We start from the raw sequence: 21684 nt of genomic DNA on the forward strand, positions 1-21684 counted from the left end.
AGCCGAGAGCACAATCAGAAGCCATGAATATGAGAAGCCCCGGGGTATGAAACGGGGAGGAATTAAGCAGTGGGCAGGCTTCAAAATGCTAAGATAATAAACACAGGCTGAGGAACGGGACCCTGGAGCGGGATTGCCCTCGGTGTCAGGGATTTACCCGAGGGAAAATGTCAGGGCGCCTTCGTCTCTCGTGAAATGTCAGATTTTACATTCTCGTTTTGAAGCTTCTGGGGACGTGAACCATGAGAATTGCCCCTCTGTTTAGATAACTTTGCCCTACATGGGAGAAGCCCCCTGCTCCCTGGCCGCTCTCGGTATAGGACCACGGTGTGAGGAGCCTCATGCCCAGGATGTTGGAGCAGGTCCCATGGGACGCCTCCTGGCCTCAAGATACTGAACAAAGAAGTAAATATTCCCTTGTAGGTGTCACGGCACGTAAGTACAGCATGCGGGAGGTGAGAGTAGAGACTTGGGAGCTGACAATTTGTTTTGACAAGTATTTGATTGAATTTGAAAGCGTACCTGAGGGTCGTGGCACTCCATTTTGGTTTTCAATTACGTCTTGCTATCACCAGCACTCCTCGGCCAGCTCTTTGATAAGTAACTTGCGAATGGGGACAGAACCATCCCTTACCATTACATTTGAACTTTTTCCAGTGACTTAATTGGATCCAAGGTCAGAATAGATTTGTCTTTCAGGTCTCCTCATGAAAAGGCAGCGATAAAATTCATGGGTGCGTGATCATTAAAACACAGCTTCGCAAAAACACTTTTTATTAGCATTCAGGGCCAAACCTCGGTGACAGGCGATATGTTTGTATAATCAAAAGGAAAAGTAACACTTTTCTGTGAATAAGCAGCTGTAACAAAGCTTTGAGAGACTTCAAAGCGCCATTTTTCCATAGAGCACACACAAAAAAATGCACGCAACTCGGGGATGTTGTCAAAGAAACTTAAGAAAGAGAGTTTTGTCAGCAAAACTTAAGAAGGAGTTTCTCGAAGTATGCTTTTTCGTGGCTAAAAGGAAACGAAAGCAACTAAGCGCCACACGGACACGTCGCGATGTCCCTTCCCATTCCCGGTTTCTGCATCTCTTCAGAAAGGGCTTCAGAAGTCCGTATCTGGGATTTTGCTCCTGGATCCAGACTCATAGACTCGTCAGGGTGCCCCTGTCCCAGTAGGGTCCCCCAAGCAGGGTGCCCAGCCCCAGGACCAGCCTGGAGATGTCCCCAAGGAGCCCCCAACCCCTCTCTGGGCAGCCTGGGCCGCCCCACACAGGAACGCGGCCTAGCGGGCAGGGGGAGCATGATAGTGCAGTATGTTGAGGGGATGAAGCTAAACTTCTTTCCCTGCAGCTCCTATTTATGTCACAGCTTATCTGTAACCTGGTTTAAACGAGTGAACGAGGTGTACTCTGGATCCTGAAGGGCACTACTAATGTTTGAGGTGCTCCCGTGCGGAGCAGGCCGCAGCCAGGGAGGTGGCAGGGGCAGCTGAAACAGGCGGTTTCTGAGAGGTAAGGACCAGAAACAAGGAATAATTGTCATGAACGTGAAGAAAAATAACTTGCGAAACAGTGAGGATCTTCCCCACCATCCTCTGTCCAAGTCACACGTGAGAAAGAGGAAATAATGCAGAAGTGAAGATGAGGTTTGGTTATAGCCCGTTGCTCAAGCCCTGCTTTCTCCGACCTCTGTCACCCTTTAGTACATCTATAATTCCCATGAAAACCAACTGGAAACAGCAATGTTCTTCAAGGAGAGTGGAGAAGGAGACTTGAGAAGTCTCACTGTAACCTTAATTAGGAATAAATCTGTTTGGGTGCTGGTTATGAAATGTGCAATCCACGCTATTACTCTTCAGACACAAAAATTGCCAACCCCAGCAATAGCTGGCATTCTTCCCTTCCTTTTGTGGACATTTCCATATCTTATTGTTTCCCTGGTCTTTTAAATGGAATTATTTGGCATCATCTTCCATCTTCGAGTGGTTCAACAGGAGCTTTGTGGCCATTTGTTTGCTAACAGAGCTGCCTAAATCCCTTTCCAGCCCTCTCTCAGTGCTCTTACTTGGGCTTGGGGAGCTGTTCCAGTGCACCAGTAGCACCAGGTGGGTCTTTTTAGCAACTCACTCTGCTCTATACCCAAAATAGCGTATTTTATCAGACCGACTTAGCCCTTTAAATCTGAGCATTTCTGCTGGGGAAGGATCTGTATGATTTTTACCTAAGGGGCCCAAGAGACACCCTCCAGGTTAATAGTACATGAAGAGAAGCAGGTACAGCCTGCACTCCCATGCCACCTTACTGCAGTAACCTGCATTCACACTGAGACTCGTGCACCTCTACTGCAGTTATAATTTTCGTATTATTATTATGAAAACGTTGGAACTGCAAAAAGGAGAGTATAAGAGGCTTCATAAAAAAAAATATACAGAAAATCAGAGTTAAAGCTTAGAGAGGATCTGGTGCTCCAGTTGTGGGCACAAGACCTCTGCTGAGTATTTTAACTCCCAGTTGTGCACACCTGAAGCCAGCTGCACTTTTGGTGCCTTTTCAACCCTGAGATCACCTCCAGGAAGGTATTTCCCTCGGAGTAAGAGGGAGCTGGCTGCATTTGTGTGATTTGCAGGCACAGATCTATCAGCACAAGGCAGCAAGGGAGCAGGCATTAACATTATTTAAAGTGGAATTTTTTAAAATATTCTGGAGATTTTGATTTTAATCTGAATCTTAATAGCCTAATTAATTTGAAATTATTGTGCCCTTTGCTTTATAAACTCTTAATCATGAGGCTCTCAGGCTGATATCGTCTAAGTAATCAGCATCAGTATACTCAGTAATTAAAGTGATAGCCAACTACAGGTGCTGCTAAGTGCTAATCAATTAAAGGCATTTGTAATTGAAAACCTGATTGAAGTATTGATAGTTGCTTTGATCCCTGGACCTGTAAAGTTCCAGTTGGTTTTCTTGCAGCTGACTGCAACCCTTTGCAAGTTTCCAATGTTTAGCAGGTGTTGGGATGGAGGAAGATGAATTTACTGCAATATTCGCCATTCCTCGTGCCTAGCTGAAAAAAAGTGCAACAGCTCCAAAGTGGTTTTATCAGCTGAGCCAATGTATGACAGCTTCTTGTAAATAACCGTGTCATCAGCACAAGAATGAGTTAAAGGAAATGTATTGCTACAGCTCTGAAAACATGCTAGATGGATTTTCCTATTGCAGTTTTTTATTTTTTTCTTCCTTAATGAAAGCCTAGCATTCTGACTCTGAATGAGAAGCCAACGCTTTGAAAATCTTCACGAGTATAATGTTCTTTACAAATAAAGAGCATTTCAAGTAAGTGGCATCTCTTAGTGACTTCAGAGGGTTTTGTTTTCAAACAGAGGTACAAAGTCCTTACAAGCTGGTTTGAATTTTCAAATGAAATGTCTAAAAGGGCCTACAATGTCTAACAATGCCTTAAATAGGAAAAGTTATCAACCTTTACTGCTTAGTTAATGCAAGGAGAAACTGAAAGCCAGATTCCCCTGTCCTAATTTTGACTTTTAGAAGTGAGATGCTCATGGTTAGGCCAGCTCTCCTGGGCCATGGGGAGAAAACAAGCAAACCTCTGGCCAGGTACTGGGGTTGTTTGCTTTGGATGTTCCTTTTTCACCATCAACTGGTGGGTTAAGTCAATTAATTCTGCTACCTGAGAGGAATCTCACATTTCTTAAATACTGAAATTGTTTTAAATGGGAAAGGTATTGGTCTCAGCACTTCCTATTAATGAAAAGAAAAATGCTGCCTTGTTTAGTGTTTAGAATCATGGAATGGGTTGGGTTGGAAGGGATCTTCAAGATCATCTAATTCTTCCCCCTGCCATGGGCAGGGACACATCCCACTAAACCAGGCTGCCCAAAGCCCCATCCAGCCTGGCCTGAACACCTCCAGGGATGGGGCATCCACAACTTCTCTGGACAACCTGTTCCAGTGCTGCACAGCCCTCAGAGTAAAGAATTTATTCCTAATATCTAATCTAAATCTCCCCTCTTTTAGTTTAAACCCATTCTCCCTTGCCTTATCACTGCATCCCCTAACAAAAAGTCCCTCCCCAGCTTTCCTGCAGCCCCCTTTAGGTACTGGCAGGCTGCTGTAGGGTCTCCCTGGAGCCTTCTCCAGGCTGAACAACCCCATTTGGAACCCAAACCCAATTTGGCATTCCACATCACTCGCATAAAAAGCATGTGGTTGCACTGTACATAATGATTTTTAAATATATAGAACAAAATCTTGGAAGCCGCTTTGCCTTAGAAGTTTCTACATTTGAAGAGAGAAAATTCTGATTTTTTTCCCATTATTTGTTGTCAAAGCTCACCATTTTCTGTTTGTTTTGTTCCTTTGCCATCATAAGCCTCTGCCCAAGGTGTCTGATTTTTCTAAGCCTTGTATTTGGTTATGTTTCATCCTCTTTTTCTTTTCAAGTTAGCGAAGACACCCAGAGGCATTTTTTATCCTTAATTTTCTTTCACCGGGATATCTTCTTTGCTATCACCTTTTTTCTTTCTTTCTTTTTTTTTTTTTTCTTTTTTTTTTAAGAATGTGGCAATCAAGTGGTTTTAAGTATTTGATCATGCAGTTTTAATAAAATATCTGTTTGGAGACGTAGCTCAGAAGAGAAATACCCGGAGAAGACGATACTGGCTGGAAAGGTCTTCATACCTTAGCAGTCCTCCCAGTTTTTGTTTTTGTTTTTTTCTCATTATCTTCTCTTGGGAATGAGAGTGGTTTTATGAAACACCATGGTTGGGAACTTTACAACTGCTCGTAGCCAAGGCAACCACCACCAGCTTCAGGGAGTATTTGTAAATTAATTTGCAGCTCCTGGCTTGGTTGAACGGTGAAAGCCCTCACCTGCGGGAGGTGGAGGAGCGAGGATGCCCGGGGTGCTGGGATGGATGCGGTGGGGTGGGAGAAACACAGCTCTCACCTTCAGCCCCTTTTCCTTCAGGGGAAGGGGATGTGTTGGAGACGGGGTCGTTTCCAATCTCCTACCTACTCCCAGCAGCTCTTTCTGAGCCTGGCCAAGTCCAGGGCTGCGCCTGAAGGTGTGGGATCAAAGGCGAGGATTCACGCTGCTGGGAAGCGGTGCAGCAAAGGACTTAAAAGAGCCGAACTGGTTGGAAATAAAAAAAGGATCCAAGCCTCATCCTTTCTGCTCCTCGGCTTGCAAACCATCACGCGAAAAACCCTGTTGTCTTTGCCCACCGGTGCCTTCAGATGTTTCTAGCAGGACTTTGGGAGGTCACAGTGCATGCTGTGAAGGGCTCTCTTTCTTTCCTTGCCCGCTGCCTCCTGTCCGAATAAAAATAATGCCTTTCAAATTAAGACACCCTCATTTCATCATCATCATATGGGATCTCCATAGGCTCCACAGGTCTGACTTGTAAATGCTTTTGACTGTCCAGATAAAGATAATCAGCTCCTGTGCCGCGTGTGTGGTATATTACAAGTATTTCCCAGGAATTCGCCTGCTCTTTGAAGAGAGAGCTCACACCTAGCGAAGTGGCAGTACATTAAGCACCCTTTACTTCACCTCAGGATGCTTCGTTTCTTGCTGAAATCTATTATTTTGCAGTTATGCCAGGCTTAGCTCGTCTTACTGCACAAATGAGACATCGATTTCCATGTTTGCTCAAAGCCTGAAGCACTAGCCTCGCTCTACAGCACACCTGAGGATTTGCTGTGTGTTTTTTTTTTTTTTTAAATTTGGTCTTTTTTTAAGTCCCTTGGTGAGTCCTGTCTGTCTTTCAAAACATACCCGATTTGGGAGATAATGCTTGGTTTCCAAGCTCTCCAAAAAGAGGACACAACTGGCTCCCAACTCTGCCGCCTTGCTCAGGAAATTCATTTCAAATCCCAGCTCGTGCATGGGTCACGTTTGGACTGAACAATTTCTTGCTGCTGGCCATACGTGGAGACTAATAACCCATTCTGTTGTTGCATGAAGTCATCGAGTTATTCCTTTTTGAACCTTTTCCAGCTTTTCACAGCGAGGTGAGTGTGTTCTGGATGCTTAATCCGCCTCCGTTCACAGCAGCCCCTCTAATTCTTAACGAGCATTTACGTCCAGAGGTTCATGGACCAAGATAGAAAAATGGTCTTTGCGCATCCAGAAATGTTGATTTGATAAGATTAATGATGCTCCACATTTCTGATCGAGGTAGAGATAATCCTTCTTTTTTTTTTTTATACTGGTTTGTCGTAAATAATCATGAAAACGTGGCAATGAAAATGCCCTGGGGTTTTGGGAAGCACGGGAAAGATTTTAAAGGTTCAGCTCAGGTTTGGCTAGATCCGTTGCGCCGATATCGCTTCTCTCTGAAAAAGTTCATCAGATACAGTTGATCGGGGAGGGATCGACCGAAAGCTGTGTGGTCTGCAGCCTGCAAAGGGGATCCCGATGGAATAGGAAGGAAATATTTCCTTTCTGTGAGTCGCCCCTTGGCTAAAGTGGGAAGGATTAGAGCTCTCGCCATTCCTGCTCTTTCCAAAGCAGAAGAAAGAACGAGGAGCCCGGCAGCACGTTACTCATCGATTTTCCCAGATCAAAGGGGCACGTGTTAAGCACTATTGATAAAAAGCATCGCCGTGGTGTCCATGGAGACCAAGTTGAGGTGAAGTGAACTGTTGCTGTTGCAGTGACAGCTTTGGGTGGGTCTGGAAAGAACCCCCCTTTTCCTCTAATCAGAAGAAAGATTTATTTTTTCAATCTACAGATCCTTCCTGCAACCTGCGTGAGCCGTGCAGAAGGTCCCTGAAAGCATTTCTGCCCCTTCACTTCTTGTTTCTTCTCCATACTTCTTATCATCTCCAGCTTTTCAGGATGCCCCAGGTCCAAGGGTAAATAATTTTAGGGGCGTTCTGCTTTCACTCTTCCATGCATTGCCGGTAGCAAACGAGTTACCCAACGGCGTCCTCGGAGCTGTCAGCAGAAATGTTTTAAAGGCGCTCTCGGCGTGCTCGCATTCCCCCATAAACGTTTTATATGGGGGCAATTTCAATATGCAAAGCGACCAGATCTGTTTTTAAAACAATCACTCTCGCAATTGAAAAATGGAGTTGGCTCTGCCCTAATGTCCGAACCCCAGCGTTATTTCACTCGGCGCTGAAAACCCGAGGTATTGATTTTGAAATGTATAATTGATTGTAACCATAAATCACGGGGCAATATATGGGCAGCATTGATTTTTTTCTATTGCAATAATTAATTTGGTATGAGCTATAACGTATTTATGCCGGGCCTAAGCAACTCAATAATGGTAATAAATTGTGTTTGGTCAAAAACTATCCACTGTGATGTGGTCAGCTTTTCTCTTTGTCTAAAAATGCATAATGAGGTGCTGTAAGAGCCGGTGCAGAGATAATTCCGAGGTCTTGCTCCATCAGAAACCCTTCACACCGTGAAGACTTTATATCCTGGTGGGTGAAACCCTCAAAGGACTTGCAGGGAAGTGCTGGTGCCCAGATTGTTTTAGGAAAAAAAAGGTTGATGTATAATATCAGCTCTCTTATCAGTCCGGCCTGGTAAATCGAGTGCTTTTCCTGGGCAAACTGATAGAAGCTCTAATAAAGAAGAGAATGAATAGACACACGGATGGACGTGATATGATGGAGAGGAATCAGTATGGCTTTTGTGGAGGGAAGTCCTGCTTCGCTTCCCTATTAAAGTCCTTGAAGGAATCACGGAGCACGTGGGCAGGGAGATCTGGTTGATATCATTCATTGGGGTTTCCTAAAGGCTTTCGATAAGGTCCCTTAGCAAAGGCTCTTGAAGAAATTAAGTTGTTAGAGTAGGAGAAAGGCACCTTTGTGATGAGCAACTGATGTGGTAGAGGGTGAAGGGAAGAAAGGTGTTGGTATTCCTGAGCTGGTGCACGGTGTGTTGAGGAATGGTCCCCCGTACAATCAAGACAAGCAAAGTTAAAACAAAATTAGTGATTGATCCAAAACTCTTCGAAATGCTCAGGGTGATGAGTGCTACGGGCAAAAAGATGAGATTTTGGCACTTTGGGCTGGAAAGTGAAACGAGTCTTAGTGTCTACTCAACCTTTATTGTATCATGGGTATTTTAGTGGCCTGTTGAAATGAAAAATTCCCGAAAAAGAAGAAAATTTAGCCATAAAATAAAATAAATCCATTGTCTGTACAGCCATCCACTGCCGGCGAGTGCATGGTTTTCTTCATGCCATCACTTGAATCTTTTCCGATTTGATTTTGTCTCCTCAGAAATAAAAACTTGAATGAAAGTTGGTTTAAAAAAAAAAAAAAAGCCATTTTCATTTCTTTTTCCTTACTTCATTCATTTCATCTGCTTTACTTTTGTCATTTCCTTGAAGAAAAAAAATAAAATAAAATTCAGCAGCAATATCTCTTCTTTTTTACAGAGTATCAAAGTTAGCTGGTTGCCTCCACCACCAGGCACTCAAAATGGATTTATTACGGGCTATAAAATCCGACACAGAAAGACTACCCGCAGGGGTGAGATTGAAACACTGGAGCCAAACAACCTCTGGTACTTGTTCACAGGTCAGTGTTCACATGGTACAACCTTGCAAGGTTTTGATGAATTAAATGCTTTGGGAATAAAATATACTTTCACTTCAAGGGAACATTGATTTCTTTGCTGGCAGGTAGCATTTATTGTGTTGTACAAAGACAGTCTTTATATTATGTTGTTTTTTTTTTTTTTACCCAATTTTTTCCTTATTTTATTATTATTTTTTTTCATATATTTGTCTCCTGGATTTTATCATTATCATCAGTGAATTTGAGGCCAAATTCCTTGTGTTCAGCCTCAGCCTCAGGTATTTTTTTAGACCACTCCGTAAACATCCCCAATTTTCCTACGGGTGCAAAAATATCGATTTCCTCGGCTTCTATTTGAAGATTTTAGAGGGCAAATGCCTCCTCACAGAATAAAAAGTGCAACGGTGGATCAGAACAAAACTGTAATTGCAATGAATGGAAGTAGCCAGGTGAGTGCTGGAGGGGTACCAGTGAATTCCAGGAGCTGAAAATGAATTTGGTTGCGTTCTTGCATTATGCCCAGACGTAAAAAGCAGCAAGGGAGAAAAATTAAACTTTGTCAACGTCCGTGGCATCTTTATAACCGTGCCTTCACCCCAAATCACCTGTTTTATGTTTCCTTTCACATATAAAGTGCAATCGGTGAGAATCAGAATTATTATTTCTGAATCGCATACTTCAGAATGGAAATGTTCACTTACCGTTTTGGAAGGAAAAGCAGGATTTGGTTTCAAGATCAAATAAAAAGCAAAAGCCGAGCTTTTTATTTATTTATTTTTAATGAGGGAGGCATTAAATATTGAACCCTCAGCTTGGTTGTCTTACCTCAGCTGCTGGCCCCGGTGCCTGCGGGATGATTTGGGGAGGCTGGTAACTAACAGCTGAACGAGAAACTCATAGTTTCTGGGGAGAGATCGCATACTGAGGTCTTTAGCCAAGTAGGAAAGGAAAAATTTCCTGGCTAATAAAGCAGGAATAAAGTCCAAGTCCCAGAGCAAAGGCACAGACCTCTGACGTTCCCCATCCCCAGGGCTGGCGAGGTGGAAAGGCAGCGGGAGGTCACGGCCATTGTCTGCTGGGCTGGGAGCACAGCACATTAATCTCCGTTGTGGTAGATCCCCACACCTCGAGCTCCTTCACATGAATTAATTTGGGTCTGGAGGGCTGCAGAGTCCCGTGGGACCACAGCCCCCAGCCCTCCCACCTACCCATCCACCACTCACCTCTACGCAGTGGAAAACAAAGCGCTTTGCTTCCCAAAACGTGGCAATTTGGGCTTGGGAAGACAGTTAAAAAATACCTCCCGGCCTCATTATTACCTTCTGCATGCGTATTTTGTGATTGCCAGAGCCGCGTGCCTCTTCTAAACGGGCCTTTTAAATATTAACACGGCCACGCTTTAGATCTTCGCTGCCATCCTGCTTGGTAGGCAGGTGCTTTGCGGGATAATAAGAACATCTGCAACGGCACAGGAGTTTGGAGTCACAACGCAGGCCCTCGAATAGCTGCTAGCAATTTGAGAGTCACGTCAGCTAAATGTTAAAGCGCTCGTTTTAATTACGAGCGTTCTCCTCTGGAGAACGTCTGCAATTAAATGGAACTTTTTTTTTTTTTTTTTTTTTTTTTTTTCCTGTGCTTTTTTTTGTGGTCAGGATAGGCAAGGCAGAAAGGTAAACGTATATCCCCACCGTAGGGTCTTGGAGGTCCTGTGGCGCATCGAGCCATGCTGCAGTGATTATTTTCTGATGGCTTTAACCACAAAGGAAAACATCTGTTTGGGAATTCATGCTTATTTCATAATATTGGAAAGATTTAGGGTTGTGTTTTCTTTTTTTTCTTTTTCCTGGACTGCATGCTCTGAAGTTAAAAACGCTGTTCGGTTGCTAACCTAGCTCCTAGCCTGCATATTTTATGCGTAAGGAGAGGGTTAGCTGGAGTTTTGTGCGTTTGGAAAGCAGGGAGAGCTGGTTTTTGTGAAATGTGCAATTAGTGGCTTCGCTGTGTAAAACAATTCTTCAGTTTCCCACTAATTGGACTTTGTTCATTTTGTACCCAGGAGCTCAATGGATGGGAATTAGAGCCCTGCCTAGTCACGGGCCAGTGCAGCTCGCATTTATTTTTTAAAACCTCTCCTTTTGGTCAAAATCCCTTTTTTTTCCCCAGCGCCTTGGAGCGCCATCCCCAACCAGGCTGGGAGACGCATTGGGTAAAGTCACAAATTGTTTGGTTTTCATCTTCTTTCCTTACGATTTCATTTGTTTTGTTTCTTTGTTTGCCAGGACTGGAGAAAGGAAGCCAGTACAGTTTCCAGGTTGCTGCCATGACGGTGAACGGGACCGGGCCACCCTCGGACTGGTACACGGCAGAAACACCCGAGAATGATCTCGATGGTAAATGCATCTCTTAAAAGCTCTTGTCTCCAAAAACTTTCCAGCTGAGGGGTTTCACAGCCCTTGTCTTCTAGCACGAGGTTGGGGTGGCATTCCGGGGTCTCACCTGGAAACATCCGCCCATAAATGTTTTCTTCTGCTCTCGGATCTCTCATGTCTTGTGCTGTGTTTCTCTGTTACCACCACGACCAAGGAGTCAGCAGCCTTTTGGATCCTAATTCTGTACCAAAATGTAGCTCCCAAGCATCGTGGCCACTTAAAATAACGCTGTGAAGTGGATCTGGAACTTCATAAACCATAAACGTAATCAAAGGACCAACGAAAACGATGCCAGCAATCCTAACAATTCTCCAAGCAAATATTGAGATATGTCGAATACTTTTTCTTAGCCTTTATCTGCAGATTTTAGAAACGCAGGCTGGCAGCGAAGCTGAATAATTAGTGAAAGCTGATGAGATGCAGATACCTGAAAACCGTGGGCTTTGTAAATCAGTGCAGATGCTGACACAAAAGGGAAGGAAAACACAGAAATGAAAGGGGTAGATAAAAATGATGGGGAGATTTGAAGAAGTGGAGGAATAAAAGGAGAGTAATGAGAAAGTCTTACCTGAAAAATTAAGCAAAGTGCAAAACAAAATGGAACAAAGAAGCTGACAGATGGAAATCATGGCAAAACTACAATCCGTAAGAAGCGGAGATGCGGTAGAAAGGAGATGAAGAGAAAATGAAACTGGTGAAAATTGCTATGATTTTTACAACAAAATAAGTCGCCTCGAAAGGATCAAAGGCAAGCGGGATGAAAGAATAAATAAATAATTAGTTTAAAAGCACCGTTGCGCTCGATAGCAGCTTTCTTTTGACTCGATGGGTTTCCTTACGATCTCAAAATCAACTCGAAGCATTCCTGCTTCGTGTCCTTTCCCCGTGTCCAATTTGACAGCAGACCAGGAGCGGCTGGAGTGCAAAACGGGAGTGCTCGTACAGGTGGTTTCTCATCAGCGATTTAAAGAATACCTCTGGACGGGTTGTGCCTGTGCCAGCGGATCGCAACCTGCCGTGGTGCGTGATGAGATCTTCCTCTAAGCCCTGGGGATAAACCCACTTTTTGCAGTAGTTACACAAAGTCCTGCAAGTGGCAGCTTAGAGGGGAAACGGTGGAGCCCAGCTTGCTGTCTGCAAGTCCTTCTCAGCTGTTATAGCTCCTGCAAACTTCTCCTGTTTTCTCTGGAAGCCTGCTTGGCGTCAGCAGCACGAAGACGAGCAGCATCCTGGCGAACGGCGCCAACTCCCGCTGGATATTCGTTTTAATTAGTGTGTTTTGTTCGAGTGATTAGAAATCCAAACATAGCCGCTCCTTCAAGGTTCCCTAGAAAGCTCGCCTGCCTTTGCTGACAGCTGGGATGGTTTTAAATATTTATTTTCAGCCTCGCATTTCGTACTTTAGAAAGAAACAGGAGAAAAAAACTAAAAATAGAAATTGAAAGCAACGCGTTCCCCAAAGGGTCGGATTTAAATAGCGGGAGCAAGGATGCAAGAGAATCTCTGATCAACTTTGTGAAGGTATCCTCCAGGAAAATGGGTTTATGATGCTTGGTTTCTGATTACTGCACCGAACAGATGGAAGCTGTTACCCGTATTAGATAGCGATATCGTTTAGCTTCAGCTCTAAATTAGTGCTTTAAGAGCATGACAAGCCAGACTGCTCTCAGGCTGCAATTTGTACTGAAAAGGGATTGGGGAAACATCTCAACGAAACGGGATGGGTGAAAACTACCCTGACTCGGTAAAATACACATCCAGGAAAGTCTGAGAAAATTTAGCTCCTTTGTGATTTAGGATGAAGAGCTGATTCGGCGCTTCAAGAAGGAGAATGGGACCTGGAAAACACTTCTCTGAAGTATTTCTTGAAGCCCAGAAGAACCAAAAGTAACTGTATTGACCTAGAACTTCAAGGAAATAGCCTCAAAAAAAAAGCAGGAATATGAAACGTGTTTCTATAGGATTTTTAATCCTGGGTATCCGAGTGCTGGTACACTGAATCAGCAGAGCATGCAGAGGCTGGGTGATGTTCCTGATGAATTGATGGATTAAGGTGCTTCCTGCATGTTATGTCCAACATAAGACCTGATTATGGGGAAAAAAAAGTTAATTCTGAATCAACTTTGGGATGTTCTCAAGTCTGGAACTGTTTCAGAATGAGAAAATCACCTCTTTTCCAGAAAAGGTTTAAAAGAAAATTATTTAAAGTGTAATTAAAAGGATTTATGCAGAAAAATTAAGCAAAAAAATGTGTTTTCAAAAAGTAGCTGTGTGTTTATGAAGCTTTAGTATTTGAAAAATGGTTCCAAAATGTTCGCTCCAGCTTCATTTCAGAGGCTTACGTCCTGAGAAGGGGATGAGAAGTGAAATGGCCTTTTGCTTTTGGAAAGCACGAGTCGTGATTTTGCTCTGAAATGCACAAATCGGGTATTTTAATAGCTTGAAATGAATAACACGGAATGTTTGAATGATGTGGTTTTAACCCCGGGGTTAGGTGGTGGTGTCTGTGCTGCGGAGAAAATCTCTGCACCGTGTCCGATGGACAAAATATCATTTGTAGGTCCTTTGAATAATTTGATGTCCTTTGTTGCCTGGGAATTCCTACTTTTAGGATGCTCAAGGAATTGCACTATTGCGACTTTACCTTAACTTTTCATTTCAAGGCCTTAAATTAATATTTTTATCCTCGGGGCTCGCTTCCGTCGCTTGCTTTGCAACCAGCTCTGTTCAGTAACTTTTGGTTCTGCGCGGAAACAAAGTTTGGGAACGGACTTGGGGGGTCTCTAATGGCATCTCTACCCGACTCACGGGGACACTCAGAGTTTCTTCTTTTTGTGAGTAGCTACGTCGCAGTGAGCTTTTCGTCAACCTTTAACCGAGATCCGTGCTTTGCAAGGTTAAGAAGTTGAAGGCAAAGGCTTTCTAAAGGGGCTGGGTGTTTCGGACTGGTAACGTACTAAAGGAGACCTCCTGAAGATCCACCAGGTTTTTAGGCTCCCCTAAAGCCTTCATCAGCAGTCACCTGAAGGCACATAAAGCACCAAGGACGCACACACGTTATTGCAAAGAGTTAATTCTCCCTTTTTATTGCCTTTTCCAAGGTTTACAGTGGGAATGCTTCACAATCGGGAGGTGTCTTTTGTTGGAGTTTACGCCGTTTGATGGTTTTTGCCGTTTCCTCACCCCGTCCTTGTTGCCTACGAGCTTTTGGCTATTATATTGCAAGCCTTTTTATTGGGGGGAAAATAGTAACTTGTCTCTTTCTGCTCTCAAAAAGACAAGCTACTGTGCAGCTCCTCTGAGGAGACTTGTGATATGGTAGCTGTGAGTAAACTCGAACAAAAGGCATTCACCTCACCTTTAAAGTAAAATCGGGCTCAGAGAAGGCAACAGGCTGCCAACTAGGCTCCAAGTGATTAATTGCTACTTAAAGTAATGAATTTTACCCGAGCATACCTGCAAATAAAGCATCTCAGTCCATTATTTCATCTCGGAAATGTCGATGTGTTGTTTAAAGTGGTTTCAGAGTAAGAGAGGCATGTCCAAGAGTTCAAATCCCCTGCTTGTTTTCATGGCAAAGAGATAAATTCTTGCCAGAATATCCTAGCATGTCGCTAACAAAGTCAACCTTTTTGATAAATGATGAGTGAGCACAGGAGGACTCGTGCAATGAGCTGTCAGGATCCTGCAAATAGACCAGGGAAGATAAAAGTTGTCCTATAGGAAGTTCTTGTGCAGGTCATCTTTCGTTATCCTATGTGTGTAGCTCCAAATCTCTCTTGTACATGTACATTTATACTAAAGGTGGAAAGCTCTAGGAGATTCTCAAAAATGGGCTCTTGGAAGGGAGGGATGTAGCTGAGAAATGAAGTTGCATGTAAGCTCTGCATGTAACCGAGGCGTCTGGTCGTTTTGTGTGTGTGTGCGTGCCTGTTGTTTTCATTGAAATTAAATTTTTGATTCATATTTGAACGTTTTAAACCCAACCCTTGTGAATAGTAAAACTTCCTTGGAATGTTAATTCATTTCTTTGTGTTTGAATCCCAGAATCTCAGGTTCCTGACCAGCCAAGCTCTCTCCACGTCAGACCTTTGACCACGAGCATCGTCATGAGCTGGACCCCGCCGCTCAACCCCAACATTGTCGTCCGCGGGTACATCATCGGCTACGGCGTGGGCAGCCCATACGCTGAGACCGTGCGGGTGGACAATAAACAACGTTACTATTCCATTGAAAATTTGGGTAAGTAATCGTTTTCGTTCGTAGTAGCAGAAAAAAAAGAGCTTCCTCTGAGATTATGCTAGCTGGTAAGTTTATTTTCAGGCTGTCCCTGGTGCTTCCTCCATATGGTGTTTTCTTAGGCTGCCTGTGCTCTGCAGTTCAGGTTTGGTTTCGCCTTTAAAACGCTGGACACTCTCAAACATCCCAAATTTCCTTGATCAAATGCTAACTTTATTCAGTAGGTCGTGTCTCGTGTTCCCAATGCCGACTCCCACTCACGCAGAGAGCTGGATCTGAAGATGTTTCTCCCCGGGCTGGTCCCCCATGTTTGAGTTGAATGGCAATCCGAAAACTCCTATTTTGTGTCTGTCGAAACGGTGTCAGGAGAGGGGGCTTGTTCATTATTCATGGCACAGCCTCTGTGACAGTTCATCTGAATTCTGAGCGTGATACACAGGGACCTGGATCCTTCCACTGGTGATGGACCGTTCTCCTAGCGCTGGGAAAACAGTTCAAAGTTTAAAGGAAGGCTGAAAGTTTAATCGTTTCCTCATCATTGCTTCTTTAGCATTTTTATTTCAGGGAAAAGCGGTAAGTTTTCTGCTCCGTAATCCTGGGATGATCAGGTATTATGGGAATATTCATTAACTTGGTGCATTAGGGGGGCACAGCTCTGTTTTTTATCTTAATTCTATAAGGCCAAAACTTTGATATCTGGGGTCACTTCCCTTTGCTATTTGTACTTTATGAAACTGCATCAGCCAATGCTTCTGCTGTTTCCTTGGGGAAACTCGGGGAATAGACTGGAATAAAATGTTTTAATTGTTCCCCCGTGAAACACTTCCTCTATGTTCAGTGGTGTATTTTATGGTTAATGTATTTGCAGAGAGCCATAAACTGCCCCAAATATTCATCTACAGAAAAAAAAAAGAAAGAAATTATATGGAGAGAAGTACCCAGACCAATGTGCTTTGGCAAAGGTTGAGGAGATGCCTACAGAGCCCAGTCTGCTGGAGCTCCTGATGGTCAACTCTCCCTGAAAGTATCCTGATTAACAGCTGGAGAAATGCCATGGGTTTTACGAAGCTTTGGAGTTTGGTTTTCCATATACAAATCTATTTGTGAATTTGTTTACTTCTTAGACCTCTGATAGCCGCTGCCATCAAGTGGAAGGTCTGCTAAGAAGCACTTGCAGATCCAAGAGCCTTCTACTAGGCTAACAATACTCGGCACTGTGGAAAGCTCGTGGTATATTTCACTTCTTAAAACTGTTTCTGTGGATTAAAAGTTTTCCAATATTCTTGGCTGCGCTGGCAGGCAGAAATACATAGAAAGCCCAGCAGGGCAGGGAGGATATTTCAGTAATACACTTAGAGAAGTTGCACTCAGAGATCTAGCAGGTGTCAAGGAACTGTGCTGAGTGTAACAAACATTTACTTATAAATAATTTGGTTACCAAAATCAAGGTTTTTTTGTTGTTGCTGTTGTTTTTGCCTTTTTTTTTTTTTTGCCGAAAATCCTCCAGCAGCCTGAAGTTTTACGAAAGTTATTCAAGTGGCAAGTATCTTTTCACTGTATATTTTTTGGGGGTTTGATTTAAATATTCAGCCTGTGAGCAGTGGAACTTGATTGCCATTGTCCAGACAAGTCACAGGCATCTGGTCCCTGACCGGCTGCGGACGCGAGCACTTTGGTCGCAAATCCCGACGTGCAAATTTTAAATTCAACTTCTCGGAGCGTTCACATGTACAACTTTGAAAATCAATTTCCATGAATAATTGCACTAATTAAATTCCATCATTGAAATATCCACAGAAAACGAACCCCAGAGGGATGTGACCAAGGGCCCAGAGAAAGCTTTTAAAAAATCAGAGCAGTTGCCAACACTTCCTGCATTATTCACCGGCTTTATTAGAAACCATTACAAAAAAATTACATGAAATGATGAGAAGGAATTATTTGCCTAATAAAAATACTGTTTTCAATGAGGTTATGAATTAAGATGTTCTGCTGGCAGGTGGGGAGGAAAAATACTCCCTAGAGGTTTTGTTGGCTCCTCTCCCCAGTTACAGCTGTGACACCTATGCAGGAGAGGTAGGCGGTATCTTAAAAGTGATATGCAAAAGCAACAACAAAGTTAGGTACCTAAATAAATGATGAACTTCATTGCGTTTTTCTCTCTCCACTGAAGACTTTTGATCCTCGTGGCTTTTAGTGTTTGCTTCCTCTTGGCTCTCCTTGGTCTTGGTAGACAGAGATGGGGGAGAGGATGCTTCACTTCAGCCGAATGATGCACGTGGCTGAAAAAACTGGACCTTTGCATCTTCCCAAAGTTCACTGCAGTCCTTTTTATTTTATTTCAGTGTGCAATTTTGAAACGCTCTGCAAACCTATGTATCATTCATATGTTAGACTGGCAGGTACCTGCATTAAGGAGCAATCAGGTTTGTCTGCCATCAGCTCCCTTTCAGAAAGCCGGGCCGACTCGCGTTCACAGTCACCGTTTTCACACACACACATGCATAAACCAAATATTTCAGGTCCGTGTCAGGCATTAATTTCCTTCCATAAGCATCTCCTGTAGACCTGAGAGAAATGATGGGGAAGAACTCCCTGGTTAAAAATCACGCAGGGATGCAAAACGCCTCGCACCATGATATGGGTTTGTGCATGCATCCCCGCTCTTTTTCCTGGCAACAGTCTTTGTGTGGGGTTTTGTTTGGTTTTCTCGGTGTTCAGCACTGCACAAAAGCACCACCTGGATATCTTCCCAAAGATCTTACAGTGGAGAGATTGGCAGGTGGGATGTACACGGGTGCTGAAAGCTGAAGTTAGCAGCCCCCATGGCACTGCCTCGTCGGCCCTATTCCCCTTCCAGCATTTGCAATGTGGTTGCCCTGGAAATTCCTGCCTTAGTGATCCCTCTTTGTCTGCCTCTTCCTGCCCTAGATTTGCGATATGGTTGCTGTAGCAATCCCTGCTCGTTCAATATATAATGCTGATATTTGTATGGGTTTTGTTCCCCCCTTCCCTAACTTGTTTGTGCAGCCGCGGGGCATTGTTGGCCACCTGCTTTTAGTAGTACGATTGCTAGAAATTTCTGGAAATACAGTAATTTGCTATAGTATGTATTCTTGTGCTAAATTCTGTGGTTATTTCCAATCCAAAATCACTTCCTAGTATCATACAGCGAGGTTGGGGCAGAATCAGGAACAAAACATAGCCCATGCTTTAAGCCAAGGACCGATCATCTTCTCTGCAGTCAGCTGGTAGCTTTCCTTGTGGCCATGGCACGTCCACGTTCACTCCTGAGATGTTTATGATCAACGAGGACTAATGACAAACTCTCTGGCCTGCTCTGAGTATTTATTTTACTCCACTTCAGGTGAGCCACGTCAATCCACGTTGCTTCTTTAGTCCATCAAGCATGAGAAGATGACACCAGGGGTGGTTCAGTCCACCCAAGAGCTCCATCTTCTCATCCTTTCTTCTCCCCGTTGACAACTGCAGACGCCCGTAGCTGTAACTTGGCCATGGTGTGCGTGGTTATGCATCCATCCTGGAGCTAATTCTGAAATGCCAAATATATTTGCACCTTCAATCTGCTGCTAATGATTGACAAAGAACGCTGAGTACTAGTTCCGCCTAGTGCTTAGAGCTGTTGGATGGAAGACAGCTATCAGTTCCTTTAGAAACCCTATTAGATACTTCACTGCACCTCCGTAATCCTAAATTTCAATTTTAATTTTAAATCTCTGCATGAAAGTACGGGGCTTGGATGCAACGGGAGACCTGCTGAAGTAGATCCCTCGTTAGGGAAGGATGGAGACCTACTCGCTTACGGAGTGGCCTCCCTCTTAATTCCTTCCCTCTTGATAATCACACTGAACGCACACTTCATCTGGCAGCTTTGCATCATATTTGGGGTACTTAATTGATCACTTCCATCAAGCAAAACTTTTCTAAGAAGCGGCTCAGCCTGCACCGGGGCTGTTAGAGCAGTTGTCTGAGTAGCACACTTGAGCTGCTGAATAAATCACTTGAAAAACCTGAAGAAAAGTGCTCAGCCTTTCATAATAGTGATTGAGAACTTTATTCTGTCTGATGATCATCTTGAATACGAGTATGTAGAGGTTACACTTTCTCTCTGGAATGAATTAAATAGGGTGATTTTCTCATGACTGAGTGGTCATATTGCCTGGGAGACACACTCACCGCGGGCACAGAAGAATCGAAGAATACACAGAGACTTCAGCTTTGTCAGTGAAGGATTTGTTGTGTTTTCCTTCTGCAGCGAATGAACGATATTTGATGTCGGTCTCATAAATTTCAGCAGCAAGCGTCCCCTGCTCTTATTCAACCTTTTCAGTGACAGAAAAATCAGTGCCCGACTGACTTTCAAATGAATAATTCTAACGAGGAGACGCATTTCTGGAGAACCACTTCATCCATTTATTTATTTATTACTTTTTTTTTTATTATTTGTTGCTTGCGATTTTAAACGGAAAGGTTATTGGCTGATTAATGGTGGTGTTTTAACGATATTGAAGAAGTCACGGGTGCCAATTCTGATCTTTTACGCGTAAGAAGTAACGATTTCTGTGCTGATCCAACTCAGGAGACGGTACATGTAGCAATGAACCGGCAGGGCTCATCTCCATGGAGCTTTGTATTAAAGCTTGCTCGTGAAATAAATGCTTAAATGAAAAGGGAAGAGGCATGCCAAGGAGATTTCCATTTACCGATTCTGCAAACATAAAGCCCGGAGTATCTGAAACAAAACACCAGCTGTAATAATTTGCATAAACCTTTTAGTAGGCCGTAAAGCTCTATTTTTAATTAATATATTGAAAAATTAAAGCACGGTAGCTTTAGAATAGCATATTCCGATAGGCTGACAACGTTATTATATCATTCTGGGATGTTTTGATAACTCACTGTGGAATATTTTAATAAATGACAGTGATAATGGATAGAAGTAAGCTCCCCTGGACCTCCTTGCTATGGGTGGCCTCTGCTTGTGATGTCCCAAGAGTAAAAATGCTTTGAAAAACCTTTGGACGGAAACAGGAGAGTTATCCTCTAGTTAGTAGCATCCTACTACTAAGAGTAGGGTATCCATATGGCATCCATAACATTACTCCATCTGCAAAATGCCCTAAACCTTTCCAAGAACGAGTGTATAAAAAGGACTGTTTTACAGCTATTCCAACCACTTAAAATATGATGAGAAAGTATCAAACTCACAAGTTTTCCAGAAACGTAGACTTTCTACCTTAGAGCACATCCCGTCCTTCCCCCCTTCTGTATGTGAGAATCATTTTAGAAAGGGTTTTTAAGCACAGCTGCCTTTCTGTGACCTAAGAAAAAGCACCATTGATCTCCCCGAGCGTGCAGGAATTCATATGCACCCTCTTGAAAGAGTTTGATTGGGAAGCTGGAGCGCGCACATCTTGAAGTCTTATTTTCCAGGGCCCTTTTTAACTTGAACCTTTGATCCTCCCGGCCCAGCAATGAAAGCAAAGTGCAGAATGTACAGCACGTCTAGCAAAGACTTTGGAAAAGTTCCTCCCTCTCCTCCCATAAAGCCCGGAGCTACGCACATCTGAAATTTTTAAGCTCCGAAGAGCAAATTTAATGGATGGGAGCAATTTCTGCTTAATTAGTAGTTTGGAGAATTAGAGCTGCCGTATAAATAATATGAACTTCATAAAAACTCACGCGGAGAAGTCGTTTTATAGTGCACTTTCCTATCTCTCATAGGCGTCGTTTCCCAGCCTGTGCCGGCACACTGGCTCCCAGCAGCTCCCCGATGATGGGATGTCCTCGTCACCCCACGTCCCATGGTGGTGGCAGCACGAAGGGACAAGGGTGGACACGCTGATATGCCCTTGTCCTCCAAGCCTAGTTCACATCGGGTGCTGAGAATAAAACCATCACAATCCCTTCAGCCTGCCACGTTCATCTAACCTACAAAAACCCAAACCCCACAACCCAACAATTGCAAAGCACAAGGAATGAAAACAAAGCTCTTAGATCGAAATTTTCTATTTTAACAAACATATTGGTAGGGATACTAAGGATTCCGTCAAATCCACCTTCATTTTAAGGGCAGATCAGATTAAATTTGACCCTCATGCATAGGCAAGGCAACAAAAAAAAAAAAAGCATTTGGGTTTATTGGAAAGGGAATGAAAGAAGGTTCTTCATTTTCTTTAATCTTTGCAGATGACAGTTGCGGATTATAACAAAGACATGAAAGGGAACAAAAAAGCTTTTTAATGTAGTTTGGGGTTGTTTTCTTCCCTTCGCATTTTTTAATACAAAATGGAGTGGTGAAAATCAAACAAAAATCTGTTAAATTTTGTGCATCTCCCTGTTTCCCTCATAGCTTGCATTAAAACACAACACTAACAAGGAAAGGCACTTTGAGGCTCCGGGGACTGTTCATTTTCTTTCTTGCCT

General features: G+C 43.4%; 1 protein-coding gene across 2 annotated transcripts in view; it reads left to right on the top strand.

Annotated features, from left to right (window-relative positions):
- DCC (DCC netrin 1 receptor) overlaps positions 1-21684 on the top strand; it is a 347209-nt gene that overhangs the window by 268725 nt on the left and 56800 nt on the right. For both annotated transcript variants that reach the window (XM_068665177.1, XM_068665176.1), the window contains 3 exons: positions 8428-8569; positions 10849-10959; positions 15046-15240. In XM_068665177.1, the coding sequence (XP_068521278.1) occupies positions 8428-8569; positions 10849-10959; positions 15046-15240 (448 nt within the window). The remainder of the gene's footprint in view (positions 1-8427; positions 8570-10848; positions 10960-15045; positions 15241-21684) is intronic.

This window comes from Anas acuta, chromosome W (assembly GCF_963932015.1).
Source record: "Anas acuta chromosome W, bAnaAcu1.1, whole genome shotgun sequence".
Taxonomy (NCBI): Eukaryota; Metazoa; Chordata; class Aves; order Anseriformes; family Anatidae; genus Anas; species Anas acuta.